General features: G+C 54.2%; 2 protein-coding genes across 2 annotated transcripts in view; both read left to right on the forward strand.

Moving 5' to 3' along the window:
• Acin1 (apoptotic chromatin condensation inducer 1) overlaps window positions 1-6,670 on the forward strand; it is a 36,981-nt gene extending 30,311 nt beyond the window's left edge. Inside the window, 10 exon segments of the mRNA XM_003474495.5 lie at window positions 976-1,018; window positions 1,869-2,002; window positions 2,100-2,252; window positions 2,934-3,075; window positions 3,423-3,568; window positions 3,830-3,937; window positions 4,074-4,181; window positions 4,401-4,725; window positions 4,957-5,057; window positions 5,775-6,670. Of these exon segments, the coding sequence (XP_003474543.3) occupies window positions 976-1,018; window positions 1,869-2,002; window positions 2,100-2,252; window positions 2,934-3,075; window positions 3,423-3,568; window positions 3,830-3,937; window positions 4,074-4,181; window positions 4,401-4,725; window positions 4,957-5,057; window positions 5,775-6,101 (1,587 nt within the window). The 3' untranslated portion in view covers window positions 6,102-6,670.
• Window positions 6,671-7,480: 810 nt separating this feature from the next.
• On the forward strand, window positions 7,481-17,225 carry Cdh24 (cadherin 24). The gene is made up of 15 exons (XM_003474304.5): window positions 7,481-7,753; window positions 8,701-8,784; window positions 9,048-9,164; window positions 9,262-9,586; window positions 9,772-10,066; window positions 10,254-10,373; window positions 10,448-10,615; window positions 10,801-10,988; window positions 11,327-11,580; window positions 12,420-12,556; window positions 14,680-14,801; window positions 14,880-14,991; window positions 15,182-15,430; window positions 15,903-16,850; window positions 16,928-17,225. Exons 4-14 carry the CDS (start codon window positions 9,386-9,388, stop codon window positions 16,400-16,402), a joined length of 2,346 nt encoding a protein of 781 aa, XP_003474352.1. The 5' UTR covers window positions 7,481-7,753; window positions 8,701-8,784; window positions 9,048-9,164; window positions 9,262-9,385; the 3' UTR covers window positions 16,403-16,850; window positions 16,928-17,225.
• Window positions 17,226-17,584: the final 359 nt, after the last annotated feature.

Here is a 17,584-nt window from a genome sequence, read left to right on the forward strand (position 1 = left end):
AAGAATGGCCCAGTTAGGGGTCAGGCTGGCCCTTAACAGAGACCAAGGAGACTTGGTTAGACAACAGAAATGGGGCTGGGGGTGGATGGGGGAAAGGGATTTCATCAAGAGGGTTCTATCCTACCCTTTAGAAGGGTGGTCTTAGTTTTTCCAGAAATAAGCACCTGAATCTCAAAGTGTTCCATTCCCCTTTTTTCTCTCTCTCTGTCCATAGTCTTTGTCCCTTTGAATGTGTAAGAGAGAAAGTGGTCCTCAGCAGAGTCCCTAAGGCTGGAGCCCAGGTGTAGAGGAACAGTAGGCCTCTGCTAGAGCTACAGTGTTTAGAAAGTCTGAGAACCTTACTGGGGTCAGCCAATTCTTCATAAAAACTTAACTTTACCAGTAAATGTCTTGTGTGGCTTCAGCTCAGGAGTTTCCTCTTCAGTGAGTCTGATATGGCCCTTTCCACAGTGTGGTAGGTTTGCCCTGACAATCTGCTGTCCATGTGTCCCACATTGACGTTGTCAGGCTGGACAGGCACTAAAAAGGAGGGCTGTCTTATTGAAGCTGCCATCTCAAAGTGGTATTTTCCCTGGGTTAGCAAGGATGGACCTGGGATACTCTTTTCGGGCTTGGTATCTTCGGTGCATAGACAGTGGAAAGAGTGATCACCACCATCTTTTAAGGCCTGGGCACGGCTGAATTCCTTTTTTCAGCTTATTTCTGGTCAAGCTAATGGTCAGATGTGGTATGCAGTACAGTAGTTGACAGTCCCTGCTAAGATCTTTGGTTTTATTTTTTTCTCTAACTTGCATCAATTCTGCTTCATTTTTGCTGTTTGCTGCTTCTGTTTTGGTCTCTATGTCTCTCCTCCTCTATCTTCCTCTGTCTCTGTGTGTCTTTGGAGCCTATGCTAAGACTGCCCCATTTAACCTCCTTCCCCCCTCTCTGTGGGGTGTCTCTCTTTCTCTTTTTTCCCTTACCTTCTGTATACAGAGCTCGCTGCCCAAATCATTCAAGAGGAAGATCTCCGTTGTCTGTAAGTTCAGCCCTGAATCCCCAGTAGGTGTTAAGAATGCCATAAAAATAATATTCATAGGGCAGTCAGGCCCATTCTGTCAGTGTCATTGTTGGTTTCCTCTGCCCAGCAGATCTGCATCCTCCTACCACATACAGGGTTCCATTTTAAAATTCATAACAGTCCATATCAGTGGTTCTTTCTAGTCACATTTCAATGAGATCCACTGCCTTAAAAGCAAATCAGGTCTTAGGTCTTTTTTTGAGATGAGGTCCATCTAAATTGCCTGGGCTGTTCTCCCACCTCAGCTTTGCACTTTGGGAGTAGCTAGCATTCCTGGCGTTTGCCACTACACCTGACATTTAGAAACATTTTATCCTTTAAAGTATAAATGAATTAGATTGCTACATAATGCCAATCACTTTATTCTGAGAGCTGAAGAGTTAAAAGTACCCTCACCTCAAAAAGTAGCGTTTTTCCAATGAGGAACTCCAGATTACAAAAGCAAAATAGATGTTTACTATAATACCAGTCTACTATGAATTACAGGGTAAGATCATACCATGATCTTACCTCCTTATACATTTCCATGTCCTCGGTCTGTCTTTCCCACCAATTTGGATATTCCGCTTATTGCTTGAACTGCTTGCCAAAGTAGTATTCCTGCTTTTAGAGACAAATAGTTTCTGTCAGAAAGGGCCTCTAGCCCCTCTGTTGTTCATTCTGAAGTCATGAGTTCCTAGCACCCCAGATATGATTTCCTTAAGTTAACCTTTTACTGAAACTCCAACAATCTGAGTTAAAGTTACTGTATGAGCCAGCAGAGTACCTGAGACCCATCTAACTGTTGGGTCTTATCTTTTGGGGGCAGCAGCTACCAAGGGGGTGCCAGCCGGAAACAGTGACACAGAGGGGGGCCAGCCTGGTCGGAAGCGACGTTGGGGAGCCAGCACAGCCACCACACAGAAGAAACCCTCCATCAGTATCACCACTGAATCACTCAAGGTGAGGCAGGAGGAGCCAGGGAAGGGAGGATAAGAGATGTTGAGGTGGGACTAGACATGGGCCCAGTGTAACGGGGTGGGGGGTATCTGTGTCCCAGAGCCTCATCCCCGACATCAAACCCCTGGCGGGGCAGGAGGCTGTTGTGGATCTGCATGCTGATGACTCCCGCATCTCTGAGGATGAGACAGAGCGTAATGGCGACGACGGGACCCATGACAAAGGGCTGAAAATATGCCGGACAGTCACTCAGGTGAGGTTCATTGGCACATCCCAAAATCAGGCTGCCAAATCAATCCGGCTGCTTATTGTAAATAAAACCTTTTATTGGAACACAGCCACCCTACCTCATTACTCTTCTCTGGCAACTATTATGTTACAGTAGCAGAATTGAGAAGTTGCAGCAGACTGTGTGGCTTACAAAGCCCTGAGGTTTTTTTGTTTTGTTTTGTTTTGTTTTTTTTGTCTTTTTCGTTTTTATGGGTACCAGGGATCGAACTCATGACTGCCTGCTTGCAAGACAGGTGTTTATGCCGCTGAGCTAAATCCCCAGCCCCTGAGTATTTTATTTTTAAAAATTTGCCAAGCTAGGCTTGGTGGCACACATGGCTGTAACCCCAGCACTGGGAGCCTGAGGCAGGAGGATCACTGTGAATTTGAGGCCAGCCTGGACCACACAGTTCAAGGCCAACTGACCTGCATAGAGACCCTGTCTTTAAAAAAAAAAAATGTCAAGTCCTGCCTTAGTTTTCCTTAAGACAAAGTTGAGGTACTAGTAATGTTAGGATCTAGTAGAGGTGAACTAAATGATAAAATCTTCCTCCAGTGGAAAGCATCTGCTAGGTTGACCCAACTTTACCCCTGTCTCTGAAGGAGAAACTAAAGACTGTACCAGTGTGATGTTTCACAGACTCTTTACCTGCTGCCTTTATAGGTGGTACCTGCAGAGGGCCAGGAGAATGGGCAGAGGGAGGAAGAGGAAGAAGAAAAGGAGCCTGAAGCGGAATCTGCTGTACCTCCCCAGGTGTCAGTGGAAGTGGCATTGCCCCCACCTGTGGAACACGAAGTAAAGAAAGGTGAGTGAAGTGTAACACGGCCTCCTGGTTTTCCAGCACACTTCATTTAGACCTTTAGACAATTATGTTTCGTACTTTGTTTTTCCATATTTGTCTGTATCTGTCATCTCCTAGATACTAAGCTACTTAAGAGCTGAGTTTGAATCTTTTTAATCTTTGAATCTATGGAAGAGATTAGCCTAGCATTGTATTTTGCACATTATCAGTGGTGTGCAGCACTTCTAGAGGGAAGACTGGCTGCTTGGTAGAGAATAAAGAGAGAACCATGAGAGTCAAGTTGGCGATAAGCGGTAAGCCAGAATTGCTTCCTAATGAAAGTTGCTCTTATACTCTGTTTGTTTTGATAGTGACATTAGGAGATACCTTAACTCGTCGGTCCATTAGCCAGCAGAAGTCTGGAGTTTCCATTACAATTGATGACCCAGTCCGAATTTCCCAGGTTCCCTCCCCACCCCGGGGCAAGATCAGTAACATTGTTCATATCTCCAATTTGGTAAGTCAGTCTTCCAAATTCCAGTCTTACTTAAAGTCTTAAGACTGGATGTGGCCGGGCAGGGTGGCACATGCCTACCATCCCAACACTTGGGAGGTTGAGGCAAGAAAATCGCTGTGAGTTTGAAGCCAGCCTAGACTACATAATCGAGTTCAAGGCCAGCCTGGACTACATAGTGAGGCCCTGTCATGAACAAAAAAGACTGGATATGTTGGTATTCTTGCTGACTGTAAGATCCTAAAAATCCATTTTTGTTGGCAGGTTCGTCCCTTCACTTTAGGCCAACTCAAGGAGTTGCTGGGGCGTACAGGAACGTTGGTGGAAGAGGCCTTCTGGATTGATAAGATCAAATCTCACTGCTTTGTAACGGTGAGAGAAAGAAGCTAATTCTGTAGCTTGGGGCGTGTACTTCTCTTCTTGGACCACTGTGGGCAAGTTTAAGGGCATTGGGCAAAAGGCAAGGACTGAAGATATACCATGACTCTCCGCCTTCTCCCTCCACCAGTACTCAACAGTAGAGGAAGCTGTTGCCACCCGCACAGCTCTGCACGGGGTCAAATGGCCCCAATCCAACCCCAAATTCCTTTGTGCCGACTATGCTGAGCAAGATGAGGTAAGAAACCAAAAGAAAAGAAGGGAGGGAGGAGGGTAGGGGAGGCCATCTCCTGCTAGAGGCCCACTGAGATTCTGGCCAAAGGTGAGTCTTATAATCTATCCTTTCATCTTCTCTTTAACTGTGGGGCCTCAAAATACCTCATACCTTAAATGCCTGGACTCCTTCAGTGAGATTGATGTCATCTTCTCACTGCCCATGTCCCTCCCCTGCCCACAGCTGGACTATCATCGTGGCCTCTTGGTGGACCGCCCCTCTGAAACTAAGACAGAGGAGCAGGGAATACCACGGCCCCTGCACCCCCCGCCCCCGCCCCCAGTCCAGCCACCACAGCACACTCGGACAGAGCAGCGGGAACAGGAGAGGACAGTGCGTGAGCAGTGGGCAGAACGGGAACGGGAGATGGAGCGGCGGGAGCGAACTCGAGCTGAGCGAGAATGGGATCGAGACAAAGTTCGAGAAGGGCCACGATCCCGCTCACGGTCCCGTGACCGCCGCCGCAAAGAACGTGCAAAGTCTAAAGAAAAGAAGAGTGAGAAGAAAGGTACTTAGGGGCTGGGGATTTAGCTCAGCGGCATAAGCGCCTGCCTTGCAAGCAGGCAGTCGTGAGTTCGATCCCCCGTACTGATAAAAAGGAAAAAGACAAAAAAAAAAAAAGAAAAGAAAGGTACTTAGCCATGGAATGTATGTGTCCCCTGAGTCAGGGGTCAGGACCCAAATGAAATGGGTCAGAGGGTCATGTGCATCAAGTTTGATTCACTTCCTTCCACCTCAGAGAAAGCCCAAGAGGAGCCACCTGCCAAGCTGCTGGACGACCTCTTCCGGAAGACCAAGGCCGCTCCCTGCATCTACTGGCTCCCGCTGACAGACAGCCAAGTGAGTACTCAAAGGTCAGCCTAAGGCTGCGGGCAGTGGATAGTGAGGGTGAGGAGGTCCAGATACTGGCTTAGCTTCTCAAGAGGAAAGACCAGGCATCACAGAGAGGATATTTTAAGAAAGAGTTGAAGAGGTACCATGGACAAACCAAACCCAAGAGGGTGAAGTGGTCAAAGGCAGGAACTGAGGTTTGTGGGTATCTGGGAAGGGAAGTTAGCTGTGTTAACCAGGTTTCTTCTTAATTAGCTGAGAAAAACATGTTTTATAAACTCATGTTTCTTTGTTTTAATTTGTAGAGTTTAATTTGTGGTGGTTTTGGGTTTTGTTAGTTTTTTTTTCCCCCCCTATAGTATTGAAGATTGAATCTGACACCTTCACAGTGAGCTACATATGTCCCTAGCACCTCCCTCCGCCTTTTTTTGGCCGGCCGTCTTTCCCTAGTGCTAGATTGCCCAAACCAAAATTTTATGCTTTTTAAATTTTTGTTTCTTAGCAGTGAGCTTTTTGAGAGTTTGAGGCTTATGCTACCCTACTAATTAATGAGAAGAAACCTGTTTACGTCTAGGGAAACATGAAGCTGGCCAGGGGTGGAGCCAGTCCCTGCCCCTTTCCTGCTTAACAGCAAAGCCAGCAGCAACCCTGAGCTTGGGGTGCATGGTCCAAACAAGACAGAGCAGGCTTGCAAACGTCTTTCTACCCTTCCTCCTTTGGCTACAGATTGTCCAGAAGGAGGCTGAGCGGGCTGAGCGGGCCAAGGAGCGGGAGAAGCGGCGAAAGGAACAGGAAGAAGAAGAGCAGAAGGAACGTGAGAAGGAAGCTGAGCGGGAACGGAACCGACAGCTGGAGCGAGAGAAACGACGAGAGCACAGCCGAGAGAGGGACAGGGAGAGAGAGAGGGACAGGGAACGAGACAGGGGGGACCGAGATCGTGACAGGGAAAGGGACCGGGACCGGGGTAGGGAGAGGGATCGCAGAGACACCAAGCGCCACAGCAGAAGCCGAAGTCGGAGCACACCTGTGCGGGACCGGGGTGGCCGCCGCTAGCTAGGGCACTGCTAGGAGAGCTGCAGGTACCAGCACCGCCCCGGGGTTAAAGGCCGCAGAGGGGCAGGTAGTCACCACCATCCTGACCAGGGGTCTTTCACACCATTCGCCCAGTGCCGAAGTATGGCTGCCTTCTGTCCCACACCCCACATGGAGCAGAAACCGCCCTTGCCCACATGTGCTTCTCCACCTGCGCCCTGGGGCTTAGCCTCCCCTCCCTCTCACTTCTCATTACATCTGTGGGAGGAAAGAGCTGGGTTACAGAGGGAGGTGGCAGGCCAGAGCCAGGGAACGGCCAAGAGCCCTAAACCTGGCATTCTGTTCTTCACCTCCCATGGGAACCGCTGGGGCCAGGACTGGGTCACCTATGAGCTGAATCAGCGTCTTCTCCTGAGTCCCAGGGCCCCTGCAGTTCCCACCCAGTCCTGCAGCCTTTGTCTCCTGCCCACTGGTTCCACTTTATATCCACCTTTTCCTTTTGTTCAATTTTTATTTTTATTTTTTTTATTATTAAATGATGTGGTCTATGGAAAAAATAAAAAAAATAAAATCTGACTTAGTTTTACCTACCACGTGGAGTGGTTTTCCTTGGGAAGGGTGACTTTCCTCGGTGACAAGCTGCAGGGAGAGAAAGTCTGTGTGGGAAGTGGAAATCTGCGGGTGCCTGGCTGACTGCCTTTCCCAACGCCAAGGTTTCCCAGGTCTTGCAACATCACTAGCTTGGCTCTAACCCACCTCACATAGGAACCCCAGGGAAACAGGCCGTCTTATCCCCAGCGGGTAACCGGGATTGGCTTCTGCTTCCAGGTGAGGTGCTCCATCAGGCCGCTGGTCACCTGCCCTCCGCCTTCCAGGTGCTCCCCACAAGTGCCACCAGAGGGCGGTAGGCCATCGCTTCGTGGGTTCGGGTAAACCAGCTTCCCAAAAAAGGTTTTTTTTACTGCTGCCTCCACCCTCCCGCTAACGTCTTGCCTTGGTCCCTGACATTCCCTCGGCCCGGCCCGCCGCTGTTCTGCACCATCTGCCATCCCAAGTGCACCCCAGCCGTCCCGCCCCGTTCCCTGCACAGGCTTCCGGGATGGTCGCTGCAGCCAGGCCGATCCCCAAAGCCGGTCGGGGAGCAGGGGGTCAGGTCTCCGCAGTGGGCTTCTGCGTCCCCGCCGGCCTGCACGCTCCCCTTTGCCCCGCCGCGGGCGAAGGGCGAAGTGCAGGCTGCTTCGCGCTCATGGGCGCATCCTCCCCGCCAGCTCTAGGAGACGCCTGGCGCGGGGCCTGGACGTTCCACTGCGCGGTGCCTTACTGTGCGCCGCAGGCCGCGGGCCGGGAGCGGCGCCGCATCTGTATGCGCCGGGCGGCCCGGGAGCGCCGAGAGGTTGGGCGCCAGGCGCCGCCCCGCCCCCGCGCGAGCTTGGCGGGCCGGGCCGGGGAGGGTCGGAGGCTGGGCTCTCCTCTGCCGCGCGGCGCGGAGCCGCCTCGCTCCTCCGCAGGCGGAGCCTCCTTCCCCCGCCCCCTCCGTCTCGCTCCCTTGTTCTCGCCGGGGCCGCTCAGACCTGCAGCGGAGCCGCGGCGCCCGCTCGGATCCGCTCCGGGTGCGCCCTGGGAGCCGGTGGCGGGGGCGCTCCCCGCCGTCGTGGGCGCCTCAGCAGAGCCAGGTAAGGCGCCTGCCCAGAGCCTGGGGCCGGAACCTCAGAAGGGCAGCGGGGGCCTCAGCCTGCGGGTGTCTTCCGAGCCGTGCGCTCCGAGGCTGCGAGCCCGCCGCCGGCCCCCTTCTCCCGCGCTCTGCCGCCGTCCCTCTTCCCTCGCACCTCTCCGCCTCTTTCCTCCGCTCTCAGTTTCTCTTCCCCGTCCTTCTCTCTGGCGTTTGCCTTCTCTGCCCCTTCTCTCCCCCTCCGGTCCTGTCTCTCCCATCTCTTCTTCCCCCTCTGCCTTTCCTTCCTCTCCCTTTCTTCCCGTAACCTCTCTCCCCTCTCTAGCTCTCCTTTCCTTCCGCCGTTGCCTCTTTCCCTTCCTCTTCCCTGCCCGCTAACCTGGTTCCCACTCCTCTGTCCCCTTCCTTCTCTCGTCCCGCCTCCCTCTCCGGTCCCCAGCTTCCCTCAAGCTTCTCCTCCCTGGGGAGCAAACGGACTGTCAGGTGTGTGTCTGCTCCGGGGGAGGAGGGGCGAAGCGACAGCTACCTGCAGGGTCCCCTCCTGAGGGGAGGGAGGGGGCCAGTGGGAAAGGTCCCCTCTCCAGCTCCCCTCCCGCAGCCCCTCCCTGTCTCCGCTTCTCCCGGCTGCTCCCTCTCCCAAAATGAAGTTCGGAGGCCTGATGGACCCCCGCTACACACACATGCCGAAAGCCATCTGTGTCCCTACCGGTCCCCAAGCCTGGCACCCCTGACTGCTCTCTGCCTTTCAGACACCAGGATGCTTCCCTGAGCTCGCTCTCCTCCTGCCGCCTGCCGCCGGGGTCTCTGCTTGCCTTGCCCTCTGTCTCTCACCTGGGCTTCTCTGAGTCTCAGTCCAGCCCTCTGCCACACTGTGTAGCTTCTGGGTGTGCCCCCAATTCCTCGGACTCCCTCTCCTCGCTCTGCCCACGACCCTGTCCCCTCTCTTTCCAGCTCCGGCCCCTACTCTGCCTCATGAGATCAATCCACCTTCAAGGGCTGCAGTTGACAGTGTGGGCAGGGGCAGGATCTGGAGAGGTGAGGGGCAGCCCCCAGGGGAAAGAATTTTCCTAGGCTCCTCATAACTTATCTTCAACTATATTCCTTGTCCTCTCAACCTAACCCTAGACTCCTGAACACCACACCTCTGTGGACCCCAGCCCCTTTATTTTAAATCCTTTCTCTGGTAAACCCCACTCTATACACCCCTGGCTATACGCCAAGGTGGGAGGACAGGTACAGGGGTTAGGAGTCCAAGCTCCCCCTTACTCCCTTTTTTAGCTTCCACCCTACCTTCTCAGAGCTGACAGGTCAGAGATTTATCCATTTGGAGGGCTGGAGGTGAATACAGAGAGAGCCTGCCTGGAGGAAAGGATCAAACTGTCTGCTCTTCGCCTGATCTGGTTCTGGGCAGTGGGGTATGTAGCTCCTTGAAGATCTGGTCTTCAGCAGCTGATTTGGGGGAGGATTGGGGTGGAGGGTTTCCTTGACCCTAAGCAGCTACTTGTCCTACAGGTGTGGATCCATGGGGTAGCCCCAACACATCCGCCCCTCTGCCCCAGCCAGCTCATGGGCCACCTAGCCCTGCCCAGCCTCAGCACCCCAGGCCAGTGAACAGAACCCTGGCTGGAGTCCCAATATGTGGGGCCTGGTAAGGCTCCTGCTGGCTTGGCTGGGTGGCTGGGGCTGCATGGGGCATCTGGCAGCCCCAGTCCGGGCCTGGGCAGGGTCCCGGGGACGCCCAGGGCCTGCACTGCTGCGGACCAGAAGGAGCTGGGTCTGGAACCAGTTCTTTGTCATTGAGGAATATGCTGGTCCAGAGCCTGTCCTTATTGGCAAGGTAAGGATCAACCTGTCCTGTGTGTACTCCAACTGTTCTGTCAGTCCCTAAGCCCTGCTGTGCAGCTTCTCTACTTCTCTGGTGACCTCAGTCCTTTAGGGCTGTCAACACCACCCAACCCTAGACTCTCCAGCTCTCTGTCCCTGGGCCTGGAGCTCTCTGCCCTTCTTCCCTGACTCCTACAGCTGCACTCAGATGTTGACCGGGGTGAGGGCCGCACCAAGTACCTGCTGACCGGGGAGGGAGCAGGTACTGTATTTGTGATTGACGAAGCTACAGGCAATATCCATGTCACCAAGAGCTTGGACCGGGAAGAAAAGGCACAGTATGTGCTGCTTGCCCAAGCCGTGGACCGGGCCTCTAACAGGCCCCTGGAGCCTCCCTCAGAGTTCATCATCAAAGTGCAAGACATCAATGACAACCCCCCTGTGTTTCCCCTGGGGCCCTACCATGCCACAGTGCCTGAGATGTCCAACGTGGGTAAGCACCCCAACTCTAAATGCCCCAGTTCCTGCCTCCTGGAATTGCTTCACCTCTCCCCTCTGCACCATTTGCCCCAGAACCCACTCCTTTAATTCAACCTCCCTCATCTGGGTCTCCCTCATCTGCTGTTCTTCCCCCTTTTCCCCCCTGCTGCTGCTGAGTGAGGTGCTGGGATCCCCCACAGGGACATCAGTGATCCAAGTGACTGCTCATGATGCTGATGACCCCAGCTATGGGAACAGTGCCAAGCTGGTGTACACTGTGCTGGATGGACTGCCTTTCTTCTCTGTGGACCCCCAGACTGGTGAGGATGGAGCTCAGGAGCCTGATGGGGCAGCCAGGGACACAAACACTCCCTGACTCAGTGTGTCTACCTAGGAGTGGTGCGAACAGCCATCCCCAACATGGATCGAGAGACACAGGAGGAGTTCTTGGTGGTGATCCAAGCCAAGGACATGGGCGGCCACATGGGGGGGCTGTCGGGTAGCACTACGGTGACTGTCACCCTCAGCGATGTCAACGACAACCCCCCCAAGTTTCCTCAGAGTAAGAGGGTGGTGTTGTGCCTAAGCTATGATGCTTGATCCCCACAACCTTAAGAGAAGCTGCCTCCCCCCACCCCCCCCACCCGCAACCCTTACCCACCCTGATCTTGGGAGAAGGAAGTGCTGGGGTAGGGAGGAAGCCTGAGGGCCTCTCTAAAAGCTTGTTCCCCCTCCATGCCCGCCAAGGCCTGTACCAGTTTTCTGTGGTGGAGACGGCTGAGCCTGGCACTTTGGTGGGCCGGCTGCAGGCCCAGGACCCAGACCTAGGAGACAACGCTCTCATGGCGTACAGCATCCTGGATGGGGAAGGGTCGGAGGCCTTCAGCATCAGCACCGACTCCCAGGGTCGAGATGGGCTCCTCACTGTCCGCAAGGTCAGCCTCCTGCAGCCTCCTGCAGATGGGGTGGGAGTTAAGCTCAGTGGTAGAGCATTAGCATTAACAGAATGCACAAGCCTCAGCTAAATCCCCAGCTCCAGGGTCACTTCTGTCTTCCTCCTGTGGGGACATTTCAAACCACGCAGGGAACCCCTATGCTGGACTTTGCAGATGAGTCCTGGAATTAGACTGCATCACAAGCTGCCCACCATACCCCTGAGGCCATGGCCACTCCAATGCCACCGATGCTCTACACAGATGCACACAGACCTCACCAGTGAACTGGGCCTGGTCTGGCTTCTGCTCAACTCACTTGTCATTTCCCCTGACCATAGCCCTTAGACTTTGAGGCCCGCCGCTCCTACTCCTTCCGTGTGGAAGCCACCAACACACTCATTGACCCAGCCTACCTGCGGCGAGGGCCCTTCAAAGATGTGGCCTCAGTACGAGTGGCTGTGCAGGATGCCCCAGAGCCACCTGCCTTCAGCCAAGCCACCTATCACCTGGCAGTGCTGGAGAACAAGGCTCCTGGGACCCTGGTGGGCCAGATCTCTGCCATGGACCTAGACTCTCCAGCCAGCCCTATCAGGTAAGAGAGGAGGTGGGCTGGGGAGGGGCCAGACCTCCAGGAAGGAGCCCAGAGGCAGGCTGTTCCCACCTAAGGCCACTTCCCTTCCCTTGCTGCAAACCACACCTCCCTGCAAAGGTGTCCCTCAGTGGCACCTCCCAGCGGCAGTGGAAGCAGATGTAACCGTATTTGATAAGTGAATCTCTTGATCACACCCTAAAAGTTACATGATTTACCCACTGGGTAATATTTCATTCTCCCAGTACCCCTGAGAAGTAGGTGTTATTGTTGCCAGTTGTTTTTGGTTTTATGAAAAAAGATATTCATAGCAAAATAATAGGAGGATAACAACAGTTAATACATCACATGTTGTTACCTTTAAAGTTGTTGCTCAGGGTGTCAGTTGTGTTAAAGGCCCTCTGTGAATGTTACCAAATTTGCCCATAATGAGTAGCAGAGCTGGGGTCAAATATGGCCTTGTCCCGCCACTCTTCATGCCTCCCAGGCACTATCCTGTCCCTCTTCTTGAGGGAGGTGCTGGAATATTTCTCTTTTGAGTTGAGTAAAAAGAGATCAAACAGTTGGCCTAAGGTCACACAGCAGGTCTTGATCAGAGCAGGGCTGAAACACAGGTCAGTGGGTGCCCAGGACAAAGCCCCAAAGTCTGAAAAATAGGTAATATTTCTCTCCTTCCATGTCTTTATTTCTCCCCAATCCCCTGAGTCTGGGGTGCCTGGGGCTCTGGAGCATGGACCCTCTGCCCACATGAGTCATGAGGCCCAGCAAGATAAACAGAAGATGGGGTGGAAGAGAGGGGCAACCGCCCTCAGATTGTCCTAGCCTAACCCCATCTTCCCCAGATACTCCATCCTCCCCCACTCGGATCCAGAGTATTGCTTCTCCATTGAGCCCGAAGATGGCACCATCAGAACAGCAGTGTCCCTGGACCGAGAGGCTCGCATCTGGCACAACCTCACTGTGCTGGCCACAGAGCTTGGTGAGGAGCGCTGGGCCCCGAGGAGGCAGTGTGCTCCCGGGAGAGGGGATGTGCCTGGCAAGGGAGCTGGGAGGCCATCACACTCACCAGTGTCCTGTTCCTGGGTCCTGAGCCTGGCTCCTCCCCAACCAGCCCTGTCCTGTCTCCTAGGAGTGAGTGCTGGTCTAGATGCTGTGGGTTTGCCTGAGCACTGCCCTGAATACAGGACTTGCATTAAACAAACCTGGAAGCACTGGGCCTTGCCTGGACACTGGCAGACCCTGCCCTGTCTGTGCTTCAGGTGGGGATTCTTCTCTGAGGGCCAAGCCAGGTCCACCATCAGCTGTGCCCAGTGCAGCTCTGGTGGAAGCCCTGGAAGTCCCTCTGAGGTGGGGGAGTGGGGCCTGCTGTCTCGTGTGTGGCTCTCATGCCCCATCCTCAGTTGCCAGCAACCTGGGAGACAGGGCACCCTTCTGTGACAAGCCATGTATCCCTGTGTACCTTCCCCTGCTGTCTTCATGCTGAATGTCAAAGCTGTGGTCATGCGCGTGTGAGTGGAGAGCTGGGTGGATGTGAGGATATAGTCAAGTATGAGTATAATTCCATGTGTGTGAAATGCACACATACAGGCCCACATAGTTGTATGTGTGTATAAATGGGTACATGTATGTTTACAATCAAGTGTTTGTATAGAATTGTCTGTCTATACCTGTGATCAAATGTGCACAGAGCCGTACATAAGTAGTTGTTTGTACCTGTTATGTGGTACATGTGGGTGTCTGTCAACAAATAATAATAATTCTTTCTTGTATATCAATACTATTTTAAGTGTCAATAATGGATTAACTCATTTAATTGTCACCAAAATTTTATGAGGGAGACATGATTATTTCCCCATTTTTAAATGAGGAATCTTAGGTGTAGAGAAGTTAAGTGACTTCCAAGGTCACGCAGAGATGAAGTGATGAAGCCGTCTGACCCAGTCAGTCCATGGCCTAAGCTGTGAACTCCTTTGTCACCCTGCCTTCCATGCATGTTTAACTGTGTGTGTCTGAGCATGTTGTTAAATATGCAGCTGTGTGTCTGTAGTCGTAAAGATGTCTGCTTAGCTAACCCGTGTGTGTGTCCCCTAGCAGTCTTTTCACCCTCATGTCAAAACCTGCCCTTACCCCACCCTAACACTGGCTAGCAGCCCTGGGCCCTTGCTGCAGAGAAGGAGTGGACCCTGCCCCCATTCTGTGTCTTAAGTTATTGCAGACCCCAGAGCCAGGCAGTCCATTTAGCCTCCCCTGCCTGGGCCACACCCTCAGCCCCTCCTAGCAGGCCGGCAGTGCTCCCTACTTAGGAAAGAGACTAAAGGAATTGAAGGCTCAGCCTAGAAGACAAGGCATCCTCTTGTGAGTGGCATGCAATGAGCAGCAAGGTAGGCCACTGCTGGCGAGCCTCCTGCTGCTGAAGGAGGTGGGTGAAGGGCCCGTGTCTGGCTGTGGTGCCCAGGCCCTGCACCCTGCAGTGCCGACTGTAAAGTTCCTGCTTCCCAAGGTCAACACTGAGGGATCTCATTGCTGCACTGCAGCCTCCTTGCCCTCTGATGAGATGTGTGTGTGTGTGTGTGTGTGTGTGTGTGTGTGTCCCCTTCCAACCCCTGGTGCTGTGCATGGTCACCGTGTGTGAAAATGCATTCTCTGGGCCTGCGATCTGGGGCATGTGGCGCTGCTTTTGCCGTGTACCAAACATCTGCTTCATATATGCTGTATTTGTCTTCAACACTCATATTGGCTGTGTGGCATGAATGTGTGGGTATGGCTGTTACCCACACTCAACCTGTTCGCACTCTTTCATTTATGCTGCATGTGCCCTGCATGTGGGTCACTGCGTATGGCTATGTGGCCCATACTGTGTTCCACTGCATGTATTTCATACATGCTACACATCTTGCATGCTACGTGAACATCATATATACTCGGTGTTGTTTCATTCACTTTACCCTGTGATTTGCTGTCTGCATATTACATGCTTATTTCACGTATTGTATGTGCACATTATGTTTGCGTCTGACGTTCATGCCGATGCATCACATATTTTGTATCCAAACTGCGCTGTGTGCCCTGTGTGGTGTGTACGTGTTGGTGTTCTGGCTTCAGACAGCTCCGCACAGGCCTCCCGTGTCCAAGTGGCCATCCAAACCCTGGATGAAAATGACAATGCTCCTCAACTGGCTGAGCCTTATGACACCTTTGTATGTGATTCTGCAGCCCCTGGCCAGGTAAGCAGCTGAGGCCGATGGGTTGGGATTTCAAGGCCTCCAGCAGCCCACTCTATTCTGGGCCTTTCTTCTTCCCAGTTGATCCAGGTCATCCGGGCCCTGGACAGAGATGAAGTTGGCAACAGTAGCCGAGTCTCCCTTCAGGGTCCTCTGGGCCCTGATACCAACTTTACTGTCCAAGACAACCGAGGTGGGCAGCATCCTGCAACTGTGTCCCCTCCTCCACACCCAGCCCCCTGCCCCACCTACTGGCCATCCAGCCTGGAGGCATGTGTTCGTACACACTCACATGTCTGCTCCCTCTAAACCTTCCCTCTAACTAAAACAGCCCTGCCAGGAGGGCCTCCCAGAGATGCCCCAATACCTCTCCTCTCCCACAGATGGCTCCGCCAGCCTGCTGCTGCCCTCTCGCCCTGCCCTACCCCGCCAGGCTCCATACCTGGTTCCCATAGAACTGTGGGACTGGGGGCAGCCAGCACTGAGCAGCACTGCCACAGTGACTGTCAGCGTGTGCCGCTGCCGGCCTGATGGCTCTGTGGCGTCCTGCCGGGCTGAAGCTCAGCTCTCACCCACTGGCCTCAGCACTGGTGCCCTGCTCGCCATCATCACCTGTGTGGGCACCCTGCTTGGTGAGTCAGGCCACAGTAGGATACAGCGATAGGGTTGGAGATTGCCAGGGTTGTAGAGAAGAACCCTGTTCCTGGACATAGGGCTCAAATGACCCCTTATGCCTGGGTTTCCCCACCACTTGCTGTGTTCAGCAAAAAAGGCTCTGCTTCCTGTCTTTGATCTGCCACTCCACAGTACTGGCATAAAGATTATATTTATTGGACCCTTGTCCTGTGCCAAGTGTGGTGTTAGGCACATCACTTGTGGTATTCCATTCATCCTTTCAAAAACCCTAAGAGGTAAATATATTCTCTTTAATTTCCACTATGTAAACTAAGGATCAAAAAGTTTCAGAGAAGTTAAGCAACTTCCCATGGTCAGCCAGCAAGTAAAGCTTGGAGTTAGTATTCAAAGCAAAGCTGTCCGGGTGTCAGGCCTCTGCCAGCCTCAGTCTGCCCAGTGCCACGCTGGCTCAGGCCTGTTCTCCCACAGCCCTTGTGGTGCTGTTCGTGGCCCTGCGGCGACAGAAGCAGGAGGCGCTGATGGTTCTGGAGGAGGAGGACGTCCGGGAGAACATCATCACCTACGACGACGAGGGTGGCGGTGAAGAGGACACCGAGGCCTTCGACATCACGGCCCTGCAGAACCCCGATGGTGCAGCCACATCTGCACCAGGGCCTCCTGCCCGCCGCGATGTGCTGCCCCGGGCACGGGCCCCGCGCCAGCCCCGGCCCCCAGGCCCGGCCGATGTGGCGCAGCTGCTAGCACTGCGGCTGCGTGAGGCGGATGAGGACCTCGGGGTACCCCCCTACGACTCGGTGCAAGTGTATGGCTACGAGGGCCGCGGCTCCTCTTGCGGCTCGCTCAGCTCTCTGGGCTCTGGCAGTGAGGCAGGTGGTGCCCCCGGCCCCACAGAGCCGCTGGATGACTGGGGCCCTCTCTTCCGCACCCTGGCTGAGTTGTACGGGGCCAGGGAGCCCCCGGGCCCCTGAGCGCCGCCAGGCAGCCTTTCCAGGCCCTCTGAGTGAACCCCAGGGTCCAGGCAGGCGGCAGCAGCCCGGCCTCCTCCCCGCCCATGGCCCTCCTTCCCTCCAGAGCATCCTTGCTCTGCCCTCCCACTCCTAGGTCGTCTGTGTGTCTCTCCAGGGATCTCTGTCTGTCTGTGGCACCTTGTCCAGGTCTGGGTTTTGTGGCCCTGACCCTGCACCTCTGCACTCACACTGTGACTCCTTTATCTGTGGCTATTGTCTCAGCGTCCGAGTCTCTCGCTGTCTTCCTTACACACATGCCCTGTCTCTCTCCAGCCCGCCTCACCCCTCTTCCCTGGGTCCCTATAACTGGTTCTTGGGTTTTTTTGGTTGTTGTTGCTGTCTATCCCAAAAGCAAAAGAAACTTCCAGCCACTGCTGCCCGCCCTCCTGCAGGGGATGCTCTGCCCCAGGTCAGTGCCCTAGACAGAGGGCCGGGGTGGGCGGAGGCCCCTCCCCAGCCCTGCCCTCACCACTGTCTGTCCTGCAGACCTGCCCGCATGGTTCCTTCCATCACTCATGGCCTCATCCTGGCTCTGCCACGTCCAGCAGGAGTGAGCCGCCGCCTCCCAGGGCAAGAGCTTCAGTCCCCAGTTGGCCACCTCCCTGGAGCTCTGCCCAGCTGTCAGCCTGCCCTTGGTGACCCAGCTCTGGGCATTGTCTTGTGTGTTTCCCAGGCCCCAGGGAGAGAAGGAAAGAGGGAGGCGGCTGGGGAAGGGGAAAGAGGGAGGAAGAGGAGGGGCCTCCATCTCTAATTTCATAATAAACAAACACTTTATTTTGTAAAAGCCTGAACTCGCTTCAGTTCCTGCAGGAAGACTTCTGAACAGTGCTTCATTTACACTGAGGGATGGAGGACAGGCCCAAGGGGTACCCCATCCTCTTCCCCTCCCCCACCCAGCACATTCCTCCCAGAGCCACCACGGCAGAGGAGGCTTTGCACCCTCCCTTTGGGCCGCACGTGTGCCCCTACTCCCACCAGCACCCCTCCAGATTCCCTGCCCTGCTGGTCTCAAACTTCTGAGGAAATGAGATGTGGGGATTGACCAGAGAGAAGGCTGACAGAGGAACACCGGGTAGAGCCACAGAGGAGAGAGGAAGGGAGAAGCAAGAGAAGAGGTTAAGGCTGGGGAATGAGTGGGCAGGT

The sequence above is a fragment of the Cavia porcellus genome, unplaced genomic scaffold (genome assembly GCF_034190915.1).
Source record: "Cavia porcellus strain 051 isolate PalLab524CR breed Dunkin Hartley unplaced genomic scaffold, mCavPor4.1 scaffold_26, whole genome shotgun sequence".
NCBI lineage: Eukaryota > Metazoa > Chordata > Mammalia > Rodentia > Caviidae > Cavia > Cavia porcellus.

Bases quoted from the DNA above. Each gene is read 5' to 3' on its own strand.
- Cdh24 (XM_003474304.5), top strand. From the start codon at position 9,386: ATGTGGGGCCTGGTAAGGCTCCTGCTGGCTTGGCTGGGTGGCTGGGGC. The intron at 10,616-10,800 runs GTAAGAGGGTGG...ATGCCCGCCAAG, and splicing joins CCCCCCCAAGTTTCCTCAGA to GCCTGTACCAGTTTTCTGTG. The intron at 12,557-14,679 runs GTGAGGAGCGCT...TTCTGGCTTCAG, and splicing joins TGTGCTGGCCACAGAGCTTG to ACAGCTCCGCACAGGCCTCC.